Raw genomic sequence first — 21157 nt, forward strand, 5'->3', positions numbered from 1 at the left:
CTGGGTCGCTGGCTGCGGGCCAATCGTATTACCGTACACTCTTTGGTGCCGCAGGGCTGGGTCGGGCTCAGCCTGCTCCAGCGTCCCGGCCCGCAGTGCGGTGCGCGCTGCACTGCTTCTCCTTCGACGCCTAGCCAGTCGCGTGGCAGAGACGACAGAGCGGGCTTCCTATAAGCTTCGGGGCTCTCTCCTCTGGTCCACGGGTATGCCACCCCTCAACGCCAATACAGTGCACTGCTGCTGCGCCTGGCGGTAAGCAGGTCTGAATTGCGCGCCAAGGCCTCTTATTGAGCGCCCCGGGGCTTTGCTTCGTTCCAGGCTTCCAGCTGTCAGCCCAGATGGGTAGGATGCTCAGTCGAATGAATGTGATGCTTGGCTTACACGCACTGCTGGGGACAGACTCCAACTCCAAGTGATGCTTGGCTTACACACACTGCTGGGGACAGACTCCAACTCCAAGTACAGTATGTCGTACGCGTCGGTGATTCTGCCAAACTGTATTTACCATCACCTGCCAGCCATTGCCCGCCCGTTGTACCCCGGGTTCATGGAGCATTACTCGAGTGTCCTTCCCGTTTCATTGCAAGGCATACTTGGCATTCCACCAGCACCGGCAATTCACCTGATTGCCGGAACTCCACCCCTGCTGGGCTATTCCATGTACCGACTGCACCTGGTATCAGCCGCACGCTGCACCTCAAGACTTGACACACAACGCTATTGTAGGTCCACACCACAGCAGCTCATGAATGCGTTCACAACTAATTGTTCACGTACATGCACAGGAACTTGACCAGTATAAATACTAAGCGCACGCCGTGAGCAGGACTGGACGCCTCGCACGCACGCAGCGCGCGCCATTTAGTAACACTGAAACCACTCTCTACCTTAGCTCTGACCCCTCCCCCTTACACTACGTCCAGGAACAGGCACACTCCAGCCAGCACCCACTTAATCTCCGTGTGCTTGCTCTTGAGCTGTGCCTCAAACACCTCCTCGCGGAAGCGCGCCTCCGTGGTGTACACAGGGCACTTGTACACGTCCTTCATCTCCGCCTTGTCTTGCGTCACCGCGCGCACCAGGATGACGGGCATGGGGCAGAACAGCTCCTTGGGCTTGGAGTCGTCCAGAGCGCCAATCTTGTCGTCCCAGCGGGCGCCCTCCAGCGTGAGGCCGTGAATGAAGGCACCATCGCGGCTGTTGGCCTCGATCTGGTCCGGTTGCTTCTTGGTGACCTCGGTAATGATGACCGTCTTGTCCAGCGGCCAGTCGTTGCGGCGGGCAGTGGCTTGCATGACCGCGGTCAGGAACGACTGCGGGTTGAACAGGCCTGACAGCCACACGGCCTTGGGCGTGGACAGCTCCGCCGTCCAGTCCACCAGCTGCGCGTGGCGCGCCAGCAGGTTGCCCAGCCAGCTGCCCAGCGGACGCAGCGAGGGGTAGGCCAAGTTGCGCCAGGAGCCGGGCACTGCGTCCGTGGCCAGCGCCTTCAGCAGGCGCTCCATGGGCTCAGTCATGGTCAGGTCTCCCTTCAGGCCCAGGTCCAGCTCCAGCAGCGACCGCTTCATCTCCGCCAGCAGCATGTTCATGCGCTCAGACTCCTGGATGGCCACCATCACGAAGGGCATGTTGGGGTCGTCGGGGTTGATCTTGGAGCGCACGTCCTCCATGTCGAAAATGTCGGGCAGCTTGTCCACCACCTCGTCCAGCACCAGCTTGGCGCGCTCCTCGGCGCTCATGCCGCCCTCGCCGCTGCTCTCGCGCGGCTGCAGCTGCACCAGGCTGTTGCAGAAGGACTCGGCCTCGCGTAGCTTGAAGCCGATCTCGGCGTTGGGGTGCAGGCCAAAGGCCAGGGGTGTCTCCGGTGGCATGACCTCGTCAATGAACTCGAGAACCTGGGGATTGGGTAGGGTAACGGGTTTGTACGCGTGAGATTTCCAAACACAGCTGTACGGGCTCAGAGTGAGCGCTGGAGCCTACGTGGTCTAATGATAATCGCTGCCGCCCCCGTCCCCTGCTTGCATACTGGAACCCCAGCGGCATTACCTACCACAATGCCATTCATGCCCTTCCTGCCCCACCCGCGCCCTTCTGCCCCATCCCCGCCCTTCCCATCCCATCCCCCGCCCTTGCTGCCCACCCCCCGCCCTTCCCGCCTACCCGTGCCCCTCCCCTGTCGCACCTGGCGGTGGTTGGCGGTGTTGGGCGGCATGGCGAAGCCGGGGAAGAACTCCATGTTGTCCAGCAGACCCTCGTTCACGTACTTGCGCAGGTAGCACATGGCAAGGCGGCGGTCGTAGTCCTCCACAATATGGCCGCCGTACATGATCTCGCCGAAGTTATAGCGCAGGTCCTCCCACGGCACCTTGACGTTGTTCTCAAGGTAGTTATTGGCGGTCTGGCCGCAGCACAGCAGGTCGCCAGTGTTGAAGGGGTAGTTCATGTTCCACCCGATGCCCGAGCGGGCGCCCGGCAGGTTGCCCACACCGAACTTCTTGCGCTCCAGCAGCGCGGCGTGGAAGTAGCACAGCGCAAACACGATGGCGCGGAACTCAGCCTGCTTGGCGCAGCTCTCCAGAATCTCCTCATTGAAGTTGTTCCAGGCGCGGCGCAGGTTGGCCTTCAGGCCCTCGGGCGGCTCATTGGTCAGCTTGATGCTGTTCTGAAGCAGCGAGATGGGCAGGCCGCGCTCCAGGCTTGGCGGCGGCTCCGCTGACAGGAACAGGCGGAAGTCGGGGTGCGCACCCTCCACCAGCTTGTCCACCTTCTTGTCCAGCTGGTTGGTGGTCCAGTCGATGGTGAGGTGGATGTTCTGCAGCAGAACCCAGCCGCCGTTCTTGTGCGCCGCCGACAGGCGGTCCATGGCGATGGGCTCCTGGCCCTGGCCCAGCGACACCGACGCGTACTTGCCGTTGTCCAGCGTGAAGCCCAGCTTTTTGCCCAGCGCCTCCACGGAGCCCGCCACGTCGACACCAGGCGACAGGAAGACGAAGATGGGCGTGCCGGGGCTGGCGTCCTGGTAGGAGCGCTCCAGGTCGTACGGCTGGCTGGTCACGTACTTGGCGCCCAGCATGTTGGTCACGAAGCGGCCCATGGCCGAGGTCAGGCGGTCAGGCCGGAGGGCGCGGAACAGCAGCAGCTTGTCAAACTCCTGCATGCGCTTCCAGTCACCCGGCAGCGGCTCGTCCTCTGGGCGCTCCAGCTCCATCCACTCACGCCAGCGCTTGGAGCTGCCAATCAGGTCCTCGGGCAGGCCCTGTGTGCGGAGTGGGTGTGCGGGTGTGTCAGGAAAGCACGGGAAGAGGGCCGAAACTGTGCGTGCGGATGCGCAAGTTTGTGTGAGTGTGGGCTGGTATGCTTCACTAACTTCTTTGGCAACACAAATAGCTGCCGCCCCTACTCATTGCCGCCCGCTTTCCCTATTATATGCTCAAGCCCTAGGATCCCTCCCCACCCACCAACCTTCTCCCCACCAACACCGTTTCCCATTCACGCACCTGATAGTCGTCCAGCTCCTTCAGCGCCTGCACGCTGCCCCACACGCTGTCCGACACCCAGTCATGCAGCGGGTTGTCAGCACCCATGACCTTGGGGCCGCGCAGCAGGTACTCAAACTTGGCGTAGTGCAGCTCACCGCGCGAGCGCAGGATCTGCATGCAAAGCTGCGTCGCCACAATCAGCTTGTGGCGCTCAAACAGGCCCTGCGCCACGTAGCCGATGAGCACGAAGCAGGTGGTCTCCACCAGCAGCTCCACGCGCTTGTCCAGGTCCACCTCCTGGTTCAGCCGCTCAGCCAGCGGCACCTTGCTCTCGTCCTTGCCACCGGGCGTCATGTCCATACCCTTCTTCAGCACAAAGACGAAGTTGGCCATGGAGTAGTGGTAGACACGGTCCAGGGCGTTCAGGTTGTCAATGAGGAAGTAGGTGAGCGAGCCGCGGGTAGCCACAGGGCGGTACACCTCGCGCGCCTTCGCAATCTGGATTTCGGTCTGCTTGGCCAGCTTGACCTTCTCCTCGATCTCCACAGCGGTGCGCTTGGTCTCCTCCAGGCCCTCAATCAGCTCGATATTCTCAAGGATGTTGCCCTGCCGGGTTCACAGGTAGGCACACGCAAACATATGGTAAGATGAAGCGGCGCCACACAGCAATCATGTTTGCATCCCGGCACATATGCATACACCCCGAAGCCTGAGCCCCAGCTTAGTCCCAACGCTCAAGCCCACTCCACATCCGCCCACTTACTGTAGCGTTGGCCAGGTTGAACAGCAGGTTGTTCTCCAGCTCCACCAGCGTGATGTTGTACTCGTTCAGCGAGCGCACCAGGCCGGCTGCCTGCTCCTGCAGATCGGGGCGCTCGTGGTCCACCACCAGCGCCAGGAGCTGGTCCTCCAGACCCTTCTCCGTCACGCAGAAGTTGACCAGCGTGGTCTGCGCCGCCACCTCGGGCTTGAAGTGCGGGTTGGACAGCTTGGTCTGCAGGTACAGGCGGAAGCGGCTGTCATACTGCACCTCCGCGTCGCCAATCTTCATGATGATGTTACGGCCCTTCTTGATGGTCATCTTGCCGATGACGGGGTCCAGCACGGCGTCAATGTCCACGGGCAGGTTCTCAATCAGCAGCGGCCAGCCATTCTCGATGCAGTTGATAACCTGGTCGATGTACTTGGGCTGGCTCTGCTGGATGATCACCAGGCCGTTGTTGGTCTCCTTGTTGATAATCCACTTGATGCCCTGCAGCTGCGGGTCGATCATCAGCGCCCAGCGCGAGGCGTTGGACATGATGGCGCCGTTCTCCACGGATAGGGGGTCAGTGGGCAGGCCCTCGTTGGCCCACTTGGCCTTGGTGGCGTCGTCCGTGAGCAGGTCCAGCGGGCGGATGCCCTGGGTCATGGGGATCTGGCGCTCAATAATGTCGGGCAGCCACTTCTCGTCCACCAGGCTCTTGCGGAACTGCATGTTGAAGGGGCCGGCGTACGACACGAAGGCGGAGGCGATGAGCACGTCGCCCACCAGGCGGCCCTCCAGGCTCTCCAGCCGCTTGATTTCGGCGCCCCAGCGAGTGTTCTCGCCCGACAGGCCGTTAATCAGGCGCTCAGCCATCTGCGCCTTGCGGGCAGTGCGGTCGGCCTGCGCGATGGCGGCGTTCTTGTCCTCCGTAGCCTTCATGAGGCTCTGCTCCAGCAACGCCACACGGTCCTGCAGGCGCTTCACCTCGTCACGAATGACCTTCAGCTTCTTGTTGGCGGTGTCCAGCTTCTTGTTCGCCTCTGCCAGGGCCGCACGCTTGGGCGCCACCACCTGAGTGTGCGAGCAAGGGCAACCAGGGAACAAGTAAAACGAAGCCCGCTAGCAGAAGTTGGAGTAGCCAAAGCCCGGGCACAGCCACGAGTAGCCCGATAATGGGAAAGGCCAGCTTGAAAGGTAAGGCTCACCTGGTAGATACGGAAGTACTTGCAGATGTTGATGACCCAGCTGCACAGACCGGCGCAAGCCGCCGACTTGCCCTTGATGTTGTCGGGCGTGAAGCCGGGGTTAGAGATGTAGTCCTTCTCCACAACCTCCACACATACGACCTGTGTGAACAGGGAGCAGCATATATTTTCAGGTGCACAGTAACATATATACCGGTGCCTCTACCAAAGCTGCACAGGGTGCGCTACGCAGCTCGCCCTGTTTCTCTAGCATACGCCCATTCTATATGACTATGTCATACAACCCCGCACCCACCCACAACCCCCACACCCACCGGCACGTTGTCCTTGTCGAAGTTCATTAGGCTGGACAGGAAGGAGTTCACATCGGCCATCATCTTCTTGCCAGCGTTCCAGTCGCGGTCCTTGGGGATCTTGCCACCGCAGGTCAGCACCAGGCAGGCCGCCGCCACCTGCACAATCTCAGCAGCGGGGCTGCCGAACGACTTGAGCTCCGACAACTCCTTCTTGTTGAGTGAGTTCAGCGCCGCCTCGGCCTGCGCAATGATGGGCTCAGCCTCCAGCAGGTCGCGCTCGCACTCAGCCTGGAAGGCTGACACCTCAGTCTGCAGCGCGGTGGCCGCCTCCTCATCCTGTGGGCAAGCAAGCAAGGTGGTGCCTGGTGAGGGAAGCCAAGAGCAAACTGGGCACTGACCCAAAGCGGCAACACGGCCGCGCCGTGCTGGCCGTACTGGGCGCTGCCGAGCCCCTTCGTTATTCCCAAGTTTGCCAATGCAGTGCATGCACCGCCCCCAAGTAAGCCCACCCTAAACCCCCGCCCCAGCAGCAGCCACCCACCTCACGGCCGGCCTCCACGGCCTGGTCCACAATGGCCTTCTCCTTGCCGATGGACACAATCAGCTCGTCGGTCTGCGCCTTCTTCTCATCCACCACAATCTGCTCCTCCTTCAGCACGCGCTGCAGGTCCGTGACCTGTGCAGCGGCCTGTGCAATCTTGTCAATACCGTTCTCCAGGCGCTCCTTGCTGCGGCGGAGGTCGTCGCGCTTCAGCTGTAGCAGCATCTTGTAGAGGCTGATCAGCTCCAGATAAGACTTGGGCGTGGTGTAGTTGTAGCGGCGGAAGGCCTCCTTAAAGCGCTCTGACGCCTCAGACACGCACTGGTGGGCGTATGCCATGTGGTAGGCAATGTTCTCGCGCACCACCTCCTCCATGTTGGGCACGTCCACCAGGAAGCGCTGCGCCACCGACACCAGCGCCTCACCGGGCCAGCCGTGGAACCAGTCAAACATCGTGCAGTTGACCAGCGCAGGGAACTGGCGAGCGCGAATGCGGAACTTGTCGCCCACAGGCGAGAAGCACAGCACGATGTGCAGGAACTTGCGGACCTGTGCGGGAGGAGCATGCGTGGGGTGTGAGTTGAGCACGTAACGTAGTCGCAATTACCACACGGCAACCTGCTTCACGTACCTTATCAATGAAGAAGTCCCAGCAGTTCTCCGCGGAGTCCAGGATGCCAGCAGCCTTCACCTCATTGCGCACGGCGTTGGTGAACGCCTCCTTGTCCTCGGGAGTGAACAGGTCGGCAATGTAGCCTGTGGGGGAAAGCGTTCACACAGCGTGCGAGTCACAGCACGTTTGCAAAATCAAACATCGTGACGCCCAGTCACTATCCCACTCGACTGCCACGTCTTCGCTGTTAGGCGCACACTTGCCCCCAGCAAGCCTACCCACCAGTGGACAGCAGGTCGTTAATGTAGACCAGGAAGCCCTCCTTCACGATCTGGTTGTCCGTCATCAGGAAGGTGATGGGCGTGCCCTTGGTGCCCGCCTTGCGGTACAGGCCCAACAGGTTCTCCTTGAAGTCGTTGATGCCGTAGGTGGACGACACCGAGATCTGGTACACCTCGTAGCCGCAGATGTACGAGGCCAGGCGCGCCAGCGACTGCTTGCCACTGCCGCCCACACCAACCAGCATGGCATTGCCACGCGGCAGGTCAATGATGCGCGCAATGCGGGTGACGTGCTCCATGGCCTGCTGGAACAGCACCAGGTCCATCACGGCGTTGCTCTCGTTGTACTCGCGCAGCTTGTCCTCCAGAGTCTTGCGCAGCACATCGTACGAGGACAGCGCGTTGTAGACCGGCACGTCCTCAGGAGTGTAAGTCATAGATGCGTGCGAGGCGTAGATGAGCGGACGCTCCTCAATGGCCACCATGCCGCCGCAGTCGTCAAAGAACCTGGGTAGGAAGGAGCGGGGTTGGGTCGTCAGCACAGCGGGTGGACAGACTGATCAAACACCAACACCCACACATGCACCTTCCTGTTGTGCTCTCCGGCACAAAATCCTATGCAGGCACACACACACACACACACACACACACACACACACACACACACACACACACACACACACACACACACACACACACACACACACACACACACACACATGTGCATGCTCAACCTGCCTACAACCCGGCACCATATGCCCGTTCCCTCCACCTCCCCTACACGCCGCCACATGGCACTCACTTCTTGGTGACGGCCACACGGAATTCGTCAAACTTGGCCATGTCGGCCTCGTTGATCATGCGGTCGCGGAACACGCGCTCGCACTCGTGCACCCATAGGCGCGCCACCTTGACTGGCTCGCGGTAGTACTCCTTGATAGCACGGGTCAGACCCTGGGTGATGTTGGACAGGTCGCGCAGGTTGAACTGGTAGTGGAACTTGACGGCCGAGGGCAGGAAGTTGTGCATCACATTGCGGTGCAGCTCGCACGTGGCATCCACCAGCTTGTTGCTCATCTTGGCCACATCCACGTCGAACGACGAAAAGTGACCGTCAATAATCTGGTAGTACATGGCGCGCGTGATCTCCGCATTGGGCATCTGCACCGCGAAGGTGACGAAGTGGCGCTGCATCCGAGGAGTGATGTTGAAGGAGCCGGCCGTGGGGTTCATGCAAGCCGCCATCTGGCAGTTGATGATTTCCTTCAGCTGGATCTTCACCTTGTCGTACCTGCACGCGGAGGGAAAACGAATAACACGGCATATGCGGGTTAGGGTGGGCACCGGCATGCCCTAAGCCCCACTCATGCCTGCTACCCGTGCAGCTCCGGCACGCCTCCTCTTGCCATTGCCCCAAGATCCGGCTTGCCCAGCTACCCTCCCGCCCCATCCCGAGCCCAGTCCAAGTCCCGGCTTGCCCAGCTACCCTCCTGCCCCATCCCGAGCCCAATACCCACCAGCCGTGGTAGTCCACCATCTGGCGCAGCAGCTCAATGGAGCTCTGCGTGTCGTACTTGTCAACCAGCGGCATGTTCATGTCGTCCACAAAGTACACCATGCGGCGCGAGCCGGGCGGGCCGTAGCGCACACCCGACTTCTTCTCCAGCGGCTGCTCCAGAATGACTTGCAGCGCGGGCGCCTCCGACAGCGAGTTCATGTTGATGGTGTAGAAGGACATGGTCTCGGTATCCATGTTGCGCAGCTTGTTGACCATGATGGCCGACTTGCCGGTACCGGTGTTGCCCACAAACATGGCGTAGTGCTTGTTGGAGACCAGCGAGTCCAGGAAGTAGGTGAGGCGGGTGGTCTCCACAGTGGGCACGAACAGCGAGGTGAAGTCGCCGGGGATGTACTGGAACTTGGTCACGCGGTCCTCCCACGGCACCATGATGCAGTTCTGCTCGTCCACATAGTAGTCGTACACCAGGCCCTTCTCCGGGAACTGCACGTCCTTCCACTCCGACACCCACCACTTGCTGAACTGGGTGCGGTAGTCCGTCACCTTGTCCACCAGCATGCAGCCGCCAAAGGCCCACACGCACGCGAACACGAAGTGGTAGTGCAGCAGCTTCTTGTCAGGCGGCGGCGCGCCGCGGACCGTCTCCTTGGGCAGAATGCCCTCCAGGATCTTGCAGATGGTCATGGCCTGGTTGACGGCTGGCAGCGGCACCACGGTCTTGAAGTTGCGGCGGCAGTGCTCCAGGCACGGGTCCACGTACTTGGTGAACAGCGCGGTCAGCAGCGGGCGGTACTCGGCCGCCTCCAGCTTGTCGATCCAGCTCGCCACCACCGGCTGCCAGCCCACATCGTCAGCGTTGATGAAGATGACACCACCACGGGACACGGTGGCCGGCGAGCAGTGCACCATGTGGTTGATCTCCAGCAGCAGGCGCATGGAAGGCGTGAGCGGGATACGCTCGTTGGAGGCCAGCGTGAGCATCTTGTTGTCGTCCATCACGGTGTTCATGGACTCAATCCACTCGGCGTCAATGTCGCCGTCCAGCACAATCCACTGGTGCTTGTTGGTCTTGTTGTTGGCCATGTTGCGGAAGGTGACGGACATCAGGCCCTCCTTCCACTCGCGGGTGGCGGGGTGCAGGTAGCCGTACAGCTCGTTGCGGGTGACGGCCTTGGGGTTGACGGCCTGGTAGATGGTCTTCTCGCCACTGGAGTTCTGCGCGCGCAGCAGGGTGCGCCAAACCGCCGTCTTGCCGCAGCCGGCGGCGCCCAGCAGGAACACGGACCAGCGCACCACAAACAGCTCGCGCAGCTGGCTGATCTTGAGCAGGAATTGGTCGTCCGGCTGATAGCCCAGCTCCGTGGCAGCCTTGTGGGCCTGTGAGTGGGCGGAAGTGCAGGAGAGGTCAGGGAGAGTGTGAGTATGCCAAACACGAGCACGAACGTTCGCCACCAAACAGTAAGAATGCTGCAGCCCCACGCCCCAATCCCCTCAGCCTCCCCTCCGACACCCAACGCAAGCCCCGCCGCTCGCTCCAAGCGCTCACCGCCTCATCGAAGGCCTTGTCCAGCGCACGGGGCACCAGCTCCAGGGTCTTGGGGAACAGGTCGTTCAGCAGGCCCATGAAGATGCTGGTGTCGTCCGCCGTCAGCTTGCCCAGGTTGAAGTCGCGCAGCGCACGCAGCAGCACCTTGTCCTCCGACAGCTCGGGGGCGGCGCGTTTCATGCCGCCGGCCACGTACAGCGTGGTCTTGATGGCGCGCAGCTTCCAGTCGTAGTGGCGCGACTTGGACAGCAGGTCCTCGCACAGCTTGTACAGAATCACGAACTTGCGCGACAGGATCTTGGACATCTGGAAGCCCTCAGCCATCAGCATAATCTCGCAAATCAGCGCCAGGTCAGGCACCACCATGGACACGGGGCGGAACAGCGCCTTCAGCGACTCGGGCAGCTCAGCGCGGCCGGGGTAGCCGGGGTTCATGGTGATGAAGGCCATGACGGTGGACTTGAGGCTGATATCCGCGTCCTCAAACGTGAAGCGCTCCTTCTTAGCGCGGATGGCGTCCAGCACCGTCTTGTACTGCGTGGAGCACACCGACAGCACGGCCACGGGAATGCGGTTGAACTCGTCGAAGCAGCCCCAAGCGCCGGTCTGCGCCAGACCCTTGTAGGTGTGGCCCATCGCCTTGTAGTCCATCTGGTCGGAGCAGTTGAACACGTAGCACTGAATGCCCAGTGCGCGCGCCAGATCCTTCGTGGTCTCGGTCTTGCCAGTACCAGCGGGGCCAGCGGGGGCGCCACCCAGCACCAGGCGCTGCGCCTGGGTGAGCGTGATGAAGCAGCGGTCGGTGAGGGGCGTGATGCACAGGCAGCCGCAGTTGCCGATGTACTCGTAGCTGTAGGCAATCTCAGCGTCGCAGATGTTGACCTGGCAGGTCTTGGTCTTCTCGCTCTGGATGTAGCGCAGCTGCGACTGCCACTGGAAGCACATCTGGTCCTCCACGCGCTCGTCAATCAGCTTCTGCACCAGGTCGCGGCTGTGCACATCAATCGTGCACAGCGTGATGAGCTTCTTGCGGTCCAGGCTGGTCTGCTCCTTGTTGATCTCGTCAATCAGGTCCGCTAGCTGCTGCACCTGCCGGTCCAGCTCCACCTTGAGCGCCTCCTCATTACCTGCGCAGCAGCGGGAAGGTGATGGGAGAACCGGGCGTCAGGAGAGATGGAAAGAATGAAACGAGTGAGGTGGGGGTGCTAGAAGGAGAGCTGATGGTTGTGGAGTGGTTTGGCGAACGGTTGGGAAGTGAAACCACACGTAACCCCACTCCTGCGCCCAGCTTACCCTCCTCCAGGTCATCAAACGCCTCGTTAATCTCCTGGGTGAAGAAGGTGCGGCTGACCACCACGGTGTTCTGAGCGCTGTACACGTAGATCCACTTGGTGCGCGGCAGCTCGTCGTAGGTGGGGATGGCCTTACGGAACTCCACCTGCAGCGCCAGCTTCATGCTGTCCACCACGTTCTGCAGCCACACCTCCACAGGGCCGTCGCAGCTGCAGTCCTCCACGAACTCCACCACCTCGCCCTCCTTGGAGTGCATGTGCGTGGCAATCTTGGTGGGGTCGCCGCGCTCATCCTTGCTGCGGGTTGGAAGGACGAGCAAGGAGGGCCGGGAGAAGTGAGGCGTGCATGCTGGGGTGAGAAGCAAGGGTGAGAAGAGGGGCAGGCAATAGCCATCGCCGGTAGGATGGCGAAGGGGCACGTGTACTCTAGCAATGGGGTTGCGAGCTCACCGGAAGGAGAGGTTGTCGATATTGTCAAAGCACTTCTGCAGGTGGCGCAGGATGAGCTGAGGGTTGGAGCCCTTGGACAGAATGTCCAGCAGGTCAGCAGGCGACACGAAGTAGAAGCGGGGGAAGGCCACACGCTTGGTCTCCAGGTACTCCTGCGTTGGTGAAGAGGGAAGAAATGGGGGTGAGCAGAAAGCGTGCATACGGGCTACGGTGTGGACGAATCGCACCACCACACACTAGCGCCACGCGCCAGCCCCAACCCCTTCCCCATCCGAATCGCAGCTCTAACACTGCCGCCGCTACGTCCCCTGCCCCATCGTGTCTCGCACCTGCAGCGCCTTCTCGCACTGCTCCAGCATGGACTGCATATTCTCCAGGCGCTCCTGGCGGCCGTCCAGCGTGCACGCCTCCACCACGTTGGTGATGTCGGGCGCGGTGCGCATCAGCTCCTGGAAGTCGGCGTTCACGGCGTCGAAGCGCTTGCTGTCCTCGGGCAGCTGCACACGGATATCCGCTGAGCCGATGAAAATGGACTCAAGGTTCTGCCACTTCTTCTGCACGTTCTGCCAGGTCTCCAGCACCGCGGACACGCGGCCCATGTTGTTCTGCCACTTGGAGACGGTCTCCAGGAACATGGGGTTGGACTGCACGTACTTCTGGCCCGACAGGTTCTGGAGCTGCAGGTTGTCCGCCTCCAGCGCCTCGTTCACGGCGTCATCCACCAGCAGCGCCATCACGTCCGAGTCCTGCGAGCAGCAGCAAGTGGAGAGTGGTCAGGGGTAGGGCAATTTAGAAGGCCGCGGCCGGACAGGCATGTTGCTAGCCGGGCAGCCCAGTGGTGGCGCCGCTCACGCTGTCACAAACACGCTGTCTTGCTTGGCGCTGCACCCCTTCCACTGAATCAGCCCCGCGCACCTGGTACGTGCTGAAGGCCAGGCTCAGGCCCGCCCACGTGTCCTCAATCTTCTTCAGCTGCTTCTCGATGTTCAGCTCCTTCTGCGCGCGGTCCACGATTTCGCTGCAGGCGTCCACGTAGTTGTGCAGCTCCAGCGCCAACAGGTCGCCAAGGCAGAACTTGTCGTCCATCACGAAGTGCTTGCCGGTGGTCTGCATCAGCAGCTTCCAGTGGCGCTCGCGCATGGCGGGGTGGTGCAGGTCCTGAGGGCGCCAAGGGCGAAGGGCAGGCCGGTGTAGCGGTGGTGAAGCGTAAGTGTTGGAACGCAGATAATAGCGCCCACACAGCGCGCAAGCTCTGACCCAGTCCGCCCCAAAGCTGCCAACACCCCCAGTCCCGCACCCAGCAACGTCGGCGCACCTGCACCAGCGGCAGCGACGTCAGCACCGCCTTGATGGCCTCCTCCAGCATGCGGTACACGTCGTAGTTGCGCACGGCCTTGTTCAGCATCTTAATGTCCTTGGACAGCTTCTTGGTCTCCTCCACCAGGAAGTCCACATCGATCTTGTCCCACGGCGTCTTGTACCAGTCACGGAACGTGAACATGACAGTGCCCACCGTGTCCCACAGGCTCTTGAGGTGGCCCAGCTCCTCGCTGCAGCGCTGCAGCTGCAGGTAGCCGGGCTGGTACAGCTCAAACAGGTCCTGCGCCTCCTGCAGCTGCTTGGACTCGGCAATGATGCCCAGCACCGAGGGGTAGCCCTCCAGGCTGCCGGAGCGGAACTCGTCCAGCAGCTTGTAGGCGGGCTTGACCTGTGCGGAGGAAGGCGGGGCAGGAGCAAACGGAAGCGGAAGTGGATTAATACGGTGGTAAAGCCAATGGTTACCATCAAAAGAGCATGAACGGCGTAATGCGCCCTTGCCCCTTGCTACACCACACCACACCAACATCAACACTGACCTGCTCCAGCTTGAGTTCGCCACCGGAGACGGCAAAGGGCGCCTTGCGCTGGAAGAAGGTGCGGAAGTCCTCCACCCGCTCGTTAAAGGCGTCGCTCTTGCGGCGAATCTCCACCGCCTCCGCCTGCTGCAGCGGCGCCAGCTGCTCGCGGCGGTTCAGCATCTTCTTCTTCAGCGTGCGCCAGTTGAACTCGGCGTTGTCCAGCTGGTGCAGCACCGTGTCAGACAGCTGGATGCCGAAGGTGTGCAGCGCAGTCACAGTCTCCTTGAGCGGCTCGAACATAGTGTCAGTGCCGCGCTCGGTGCGGCGGCGGATGTCACGCATGCAGGCCATGATGGCGTACAGCGCCTTGCGCTTCTCCTCCTCCTCCGCGGCCTTCTTGGCGGCTGTAGGGTCAGGGTGGCAGGCGGCGGGTGGAAACAGTAAGCATCAGCCGAGAGGGCTGCGTGGTTATGCACAAAACGGGAGCAAGGTAGAAGGGCAGGGCCAATGTAACACCGCAGTCCCACATAGCGCGGCACTCACCAGCCTCCTCGGGGTCCTGGTCGGGGTGGTACTCGGGCTCCTCCTCTACGCCCTCGCCCATCACCTTCAGGTCCAGCGTGCTGTTGGAGGTGTCCATGAACGTGTACAGCTCGGTGATGCTGTTGACCACCTTCTCCTGTGGGCCAGGAGCGAAAGGGAAGCGCACACATCGCCACATGCACACATGTCAGAATCTGCACTGCCAGTACGTGCGGCGCACAAGGTAATCACTCAACCATAATACTGCTGCAAATGCTTGCCCGCTCGAGCATTGGCCCGCAAACCGCATGTCAGCCCGGCTGCCGTTGTGCCGCACCTGCAGGTAGTGCGTGAAGAGGTAGACCCACTTGGACGCCCAGGTCGACAGCGCCTGGCGCAGCGGCTTGGCGTTGACCTTGACGTAGCCCATGGTCATGGTGTCCTTGAACGAGGCAATCTCCGACGCCACATTCTTGTACTTGACAATCTGCTCCTCAAACTTGGCCAGCGGCGGGTCGTCACGGGTGCCGTCGGGCAGCGTCACGCCGTTGTCGGTGATGAACTGCTGCAGCGTGGCCTGCAGGTCCTGCTTCCACAGGTAATCAAACTTGGCGAACTGGTTCTTGAAGTCCTCGCAGCGAGACTCGTTGGCCAGCGTCACCATCATGACCTGTTGGGGGCGGTGGGGCAGGCGGGCGGGGAGGTGGTGAGCGCTGGGGGTCCGGTAGCCGTAACTGGTTCAGCAGGCACTGCTTCCACAGCCGCCCACACACGCCAGGAACGTGCCTACACCTTCCACACACCCACGCACACAGCCCCAGCAGCTACTCCACTCCAACTACCCCCACCCATGCAACCACGCACCTGGTTCAGCGCGTCGTACACCTCGAAGTCCTCCTCCAGCTCCTTGGCGTAGTTGCCCTCACCCACGTCCAGGCGCTTCATCAGCTGCCCAATCTCCAGGAACGACTGCAGCCACTTCTTGATCATGTCGCGCAGGCCCGGCTTGGCGCCGCCCTCGCCCAGGTCCGGCTTCCACACAATGTCGGGCGCCACCAGCTCCACCTGGATCTCCAGCAGCGGGCTGCTCTCCGTCTTGGCCAGAATGTCCGGGTCAATCTGCGTTTGTGGAAGGAGTGGGATTGAACATAAGCGTACGCTGGTAAGCGTAGCGGGACAGGCAGTGTGCTAAGCAGGAACAGATACTGCGGCAAAGCAGAGCCGCAGCACCCCACCAGTATCATTAAACGGTGGCTCCCATACCGCGGCCCCACACTGGCGCCCAAGCCCCCAACAGCCGCACCTGGGACAGCAGGTAGCGCACGGTGCTGATGATGGCGGCGGAGAAGCCGTCAATGACGATGTTGGAAAAGTAGTCCACGTAAGCGCGCCAGGAGGCGGCGCCCTTAGACACCTTTAGTACGCGGTTGGAGGAGGACAGCAGCTTGGTAATCTCCTTGCCGGCGTCGCGGATCTCGCTGTGGCGTTGCTGGATAAGCTGGTTGAACGCGTCGTTCAGCTCATCAAAGGTGTAGGTCTTGCCGTCCTTGCGCTCGAACATCAGGTTCTTCTCCCACATGGCCAGAATGCCCTGGGTGGCCTTCACATTGTCCTTGATGGTGTTGAGCACCAGGTCCACGTCCTTAACCAGCTCCATGCACTCCTTGATGTAGGTGTCGATCTCAGCGCACTTCCAGTTCAGCTCCGCCAGGCCGCGGTTCAGCGCCTGCTCCACCGCGTCCAGCTTCTGCTGCACAAGCGGCTTCTCCACCGCCAGGATGGTGCGTTGCACCTTATTGTAAATGCTGCAGATGAGGTCCAGCGCCGAAATCTGCTGGCGGAAGGTGTCCGCGGAGGCGAACAGGTCCTTGGCGCTGCAGGGATTGCAGCGAAGGTTGAGGCAGGCGGCGGGGGGCAGGATGAGTGGCAGTCAGCGCACATCAGGGCTGTGTTGCGGCCGCGGCCCAGTCGTACTGGTGAGGAAACGTACAAGCCACACAACTGCGTGCAATTCCGTGCTTGAACGCTCAGTGCTATTCCCTTGACAGTTCCCTAAGCATGCCCCAAACCCCCAACTTCCGGCCCATGCAACCCCGAAAGCCTACCTATCCGGCACGCTGAGCTTGGGCGCCTTCTTCACCACCTCGACCTCGCCGCCCTCAGCAGCCTTCTCGGCGTTACGGTCCGCGTTCTTGTCCTGGGTGCTCGTCTCCAGCAGCAGAAAGTACTTGGTCTCGCGCAGCAGGCGCACCAGCGCAGGGTCAAAGTTGACGCCCAGCACGCGAATGCCGTCCGCCGTCTCCTCAATCAGGCTCAGCAGCGGCAGGTTCAGCTTCTCGTCGCTGGTGGCCGCCACCTGGGCGCACCACGCGTCCACGGCACGCGTGCGGTACTCCGTCATCTCCTCCCACAGGTGGTCGTAGGTGCGCTGGATCTCGCGGAACAGCTCGCTCTCCAGCACCATCTTGTTCATGGTCAGCAGGCGGTCCATGGGGTCCTTGATGCGCTCCATCAGGCCGCGCACCCAGTAGGCGGCGCCCGAGTAGGGAGCGCTGTTCTTGGCGACGATGGGGCGGTCCTTGTACTGGTGGAACAGGTCCGCCACGTCCTTCAGGTCGCGCGCGTAGCTGTGCAGCAGGTCCGTGTGCTTCTTCTCCAGGTCGTGCGCAATAACCTCGCGGTCCAGCAGGCCCTCAAAACTGTCCAGCAGCTTGAAGGTGGTGCCGATGGTGGTGCAGTCATCGAAGGCCTGTGCAGGTTGGGTAAAGAGGCAGCGCAAGAAGCAGGTGGGTGAGGGCAAGGGAAAGGGCAGCAAAACGCAAAGCAGGGGAAAGCGTGCTGGCCTGTGTAAAGCCCCTGCGCCCTTTCAGCTAACCCGCTACCGCACGTATATCGGCCATACTAGCGGATTCGCCCATGCCCGAAGCACGCACGCTTATAGCTGCGCCCAAACCCATGCGCGCCCATCCGCTAGCCCCCGGGACGCTCAGCTCCCCGCCCCTAACGCCGCCACCGCCCCCGCCACATCTCCGTCAGCTCCCTTCCTCGCCTCATTACCACCTCCCCGCCAGCTCCCCTCCCCACCAACTACCCTCCCCGCCCCTAGCGCCGCCACCTCCCCAAGCCCCGCGCCCGCCCCACCTGTATTATGATAGCGGCCAGGCGTCGCTCTAGCTCCTTGATGACCACGCGGAAGCCGAAGAAGTCCTCGTCAAACTGCTTGGCGTCCACATCCATCACGTCGTAGGTCACCTGCTGGAACTTCTCCACCGCCGACGTGAAGTCCTGGTGGATGGCCTTCACGCCGTTGGTCAGCACCTTGCCCTTGGTGCCGCCGATTTCCACGCGCTCCAGCCTGTTGAACTGCATGCAGGTGGACATGAGGTCCATCATGTCGTGGCAGCGCTCCAGGAAGGAGTCCAGCCGTGCGAAGAGCGAGTTATTCTGGAACTTCCAGGGGTTCTCCGGCGTGTCCTGCATGCTGAGGGCGCGGTACTCAAAGTAGTAGTTCTTGAAGGTGCCCAGCACGCGCAGCGTCATGCGCAGCTTGTCCACCGCCTCCGAGGGCTCCATCTGGATCAAGTCGCTGCCCGGCACGTACTTGCACGCCTGCGGGGGCATCCACAGCCAGACCAAGTCAGTGGGTGCTGTTTGTGGTCACGCGCTATGCAAGGAGCGAGGCCGGGAACAGAAGTCATAGCAAGCAGCTCGCTGCCTCAGCCCCGCATCGCCAGCATGCCGCCAGCCATCCCGCCGGCGCTGCCTAGGCCGGTGCAAGCCCCTTTCTTCCTGACCTGCATGATGAGGTCGTTGCAGATCTCCTGCATCAGCGTTACAAACCGCGTGCTGCTGTTGTACGACTTGCTGTGCTTCCAAATAAGCATCAACGTGTGCATGATGGGCTTGAACAGGTCCACCAGCATGGGGAAGTCGTCCATCATGTTCAGCTTGTCCAGGTACTTGCGCAGCGGCTTCAGGAACTTGACGTTGTCGTTGGCCTCCTGCTGCGCCGCCTCCACCTCACGGAACAGCCGCTGGAAGGCTGGGTAGTAGGTGCTCTTGGCGAGCTCCAGCACCTTCACCACCTTCTGTGTCTTTTCGCTCGTTAGCTGCTCATGGATGGAGTTCAGGTTTGCGGCGCGCTCTGACCAGAAGTTAAGCTCCGTCAGCGGGCCGGGGTAGGCGCCGGGCTCCTGCGGATCGAGTGGGTGAAGAGAAGCAAAGCCACGTCATGGCGCAGCCGAACAGATTCCCACATTGGCTGTGTCATCCCGTGAGGACCCTGCTACCGTTGTTTCATCCAGCTGGCGAAACCTCAAAGCCCATGCGACCCGCCGAAACCCCACGCCCCTGAACTGCTGCCGTCCGCGTGCCGTGTGCTTACCTTCAGGGGCGCGTCCGGGTCTGCCTTCAGCACGTTTTTAATCTGCTTGGTCCAGGTCACAATCGCGCTCTCCAGGATGTGAATTTTGTCCTGGTCCTTCAGGCTGTGCATGCTCTGCTCCGGCTGCAGCGTGGGCACGGTGTTCTGGGGCGGCAGCGGCAGGAGAGTCTGCCCCTTCATCTGCCCGATGGTCACGAAGACTGCGCGGCGGAAGTAAGCAAGGGACTGCGTAAGTATAGGTAGCGCTACGTAAGCAATGTACGGTTGTATCATAGTCTCCTGGGCTTTACAGCGCAACCCCCCGTTGCTCAGCACTGTGTCGGTCCCGCTTCCCAGCCCGTTCCCCTCCGCACACTGGAGCCCCCGTCTCACCGTTGGACACAAACTTGTGCAGGTTCTCCGTCACCTCCTTAGCCACCACGTCGGGCCAGCCCTGCTGGTTGGCCGGTGCTGTGAGCACGGGCATAAACACATCCTGGGAGATAGCAGCCAGCGTCTCCAGAGGGTTCTCCGAGATTTCGCCGTGAATCACCTGCAGGCAGGTGTGTGGGCAGGTTGTTGACCAGTTGACAACGCAACATATTTTGACGGGGAGTAATGGACACCGTCAGATCATCGCCTTGCCCCCATCCGTAAACGCTAAGAGGGAGGCACGCTGCCCTGCCTTCCTCCCAACGTGGCACGCGTGAAACCCATACCCCCCGGCCCCCGCTGGGCTTACCAGTTTCTTGATGTTGTCATTGTCGAGCTTAGTCTCCTGGAGCTTCAGGAAGTACACCGTCTTCTTCTTGAACTTCGGCGGGGGCTTGACCGTCTGCGCATGCGCAAACGGCAAAGTCAGCTCCCCATGCCCGACAAGCGTTGAGCGGCTATGTACTTACCGCTGAAAGGTCCTTTCCGTCCAGCATGATGAGCAGCCGCTTTGTGTGCGCCTCCTCCATGAACTGCACCAGCGAAGTCCTGGAAATGGGGAGCGACCGACGTCCTCAGCGCTCCCGCTTCAAGCATAGTTGCCTATACGCTCCAATTGCTGACATACCTGCCATCTCCGCTGACCAGCTTATCGTATGCCGAGTCAGGAACCTTGAGACAAGAGCAGACGCGGTCCCGAATATAGTCGAAACGTATGTCCTTGACCGAGGACGACGGCGCTGCCGCCGTCATTCCCTCGTCTTCAGCCATGGCCTAAGGCCGGGCCCAACGCTGCGAGAGGCTGTTTCTGGGATCCTATAGGTGCATGCCTGTGCCCCAAGGTATGTAGACGCCGTTCTGTTCGTGGATGAATATAGACTAGTAGTATGTGAACCTCCTGTGCTTGGACGCTAGTTGTTATGCAAACCTTGATGCATACCTGCTAGTTTGGCAGCTTCGAAGCTTGCGCGGCCCATGCGTCCGAGCAGGGCCGCGACCCGATTGAGCCGGCGCACACTAATGCATTTGCTCTCTTCTATTACCTGCGCGCATGCATGCTGCCTGGGGCCGACAGTGCCGAGGTCACGCGTGCACGGTGAACATGCTCGGAGTGGGTGCGGCGCAATGGAGTGGGTGCGGCGCAATGAAGAACGAGAGAGAAGACTGGCGCAAGGAGGGTAGGTCAGGCGGGGATCGGTAACTCAGAGCTGCGTCATCAGCCTTGCAAATGCCACCTGCCTCACAATATCCATGCCCCCAGCCAAAGCCAAAGCCCCCAGCCAACTTAGGTGCCGGCGCCGAGCTCCGAAGGGCTGCGGGTGGCGGGATCGCTGGAAATTGAAGATTGCCCCTGCAACGTCCAATTGCAGCCCAGATACGCGTGCAGGCCGCTGCGAAGCCCTGGCAGGATGTGGCTGACCCCTGCTGACCACGGTCTGACCAGACACGCTCCCTGGCGCACCAACTCTTCTACCCTCTGAACGGCCCCACGCGCCACGCCGTCCGTGGGTTCACGCTTGGGCCGCTCGGTCGCAGCGTTGTGCTAGTATCATGCGAGTGTGGAGAAACATGGACCCACGGCGGTGGTTCACTTGGTTGCGCATGTTGCCTAGGGTGGGGCGTTCGGGTCTGGCAACACCTCCACTGATCTTGCACTGTCCCCTGCATCAAACCCCTACAGGTACGCATTGACGCACTGTGCGCAGTGCCGCGGCAGCCCGGTTTGCCCCTCCCCCCTCAGGTGCCCCTTATGTGACACAGTGATGCAGCTAGGGCCCGACCCGGGGGGGATCCAATGGGGGGGGGTCGGGGAGGGGGGGACCTTGTGGCCACAGGTCTGCACTGCGCCTTGTGTAGGGGATTTGCACCATATTCGGTACCGTATGTTGCCTGCTGTTACGCCCTCTGCCGGCGTTGAATGTCACCGACAGTTAGGCAGCACCAGGGCTTGCATCTTCCAGGGGTAGGCCGCCGCCGCTGGCGAGAAGGGGCCCCCCCAAAGGGCAGTTGGCGAGAATGCACCCCGGGGAAT

At 61.4% G+C, this 21157-nt stretch overlaps 1 protein-coding gene across 1 annotated transcript; it reads right to left on the reverse strand.

Annotated features, from left to right (window-relative positions):
• Positions 1-365: 365 nt before the first annotated feature.
• On the reverse strand, positions 366-20005 carry CHLRE_09g403800v5 (uncharacterized protein). The gene is made up of 30 exons (XM_001695074.2): positions 19754-20005; positions 19596-19674; positions 19436-19528; positions 19087-19246; positions 18715-18914; positions 18125-18523; positions 17472-17939; positions 16436-17079; positions 15634-16204; positions 15195-15449; positions 14668-15000; positions 14352-14487; positions 13827-14212; positions 13286-13678; positions 12886-13128; positions 12300-12716; positions 11971-12122; positions 11522-11817; positions 10229-11355; positions 8681-10059; positions 7966-8454; positions 7165-7670; positions 6901-7025; positions 6270-6818; positions 5747-6064; positions 5433-5573; positions 4243-5298; positions 3498-4085; positions 2183-3256; positions 366-1895 (listed from the first exon to the last, which is right to left on the reverse strand). Exons 1-30 carry the CDS (start codon positions 19894-19896, stop codon positions 909-911), a joined length of 13707 nt encoding a protein of 4568 aa, XP_001695126.1. The 5' UTR covers positions 19897-20005; the 3' UTR covers positions 366-908.
• Positions 20006-21157: the final 1152 nt, after the last annotated feature.

Source organism: Chlamydomonas reinhardtii, chromosome 9 (assembly GCF_000002595.2).
Source record: "Chlamydomonas reinhardtii strain CC-503 cw92 mt+ chromosome 9, whole genome shotgun sequence".
In the NCBI taxonomy this organism is placed as follows: Eukaryota; Viridiplantae; Chlorophyta; class Chlorophyceae; order Chlamydomonadales; family Chlamydomonadaceae; genus Chlamydomonas; species Chlamydomonas reinhardtii.

What these genes read in the sequence shown, in the direction of transcription:
- CHLRE_09g403800v5 (XM_001695074.2), bottom strand. Translation starts at nt 19,896, where the DNA reads ATGGCTGAAGACGAGGGAATGACGGCGGCAGCGCCGTCGTCCTCGGTC. An exon ending in GCAACGACCTCATCATGCAG is followed by an intron (nt 17,940 to 18,124) that starts GTCAGGAAGAAA and finishes ATGCCCCCGCAG; the next exon opens with GCGTGCAAGTACGTGCCGGG. An exon ending in TGTACGACGCGCTGAACCAG is followed by an intron (nt 15,001 to 15,194) that starts GTGCGTGGTTGC and finishes CGCCCCCAACAG; the next exon opens with GTCATGATGGTGACGCTGGC.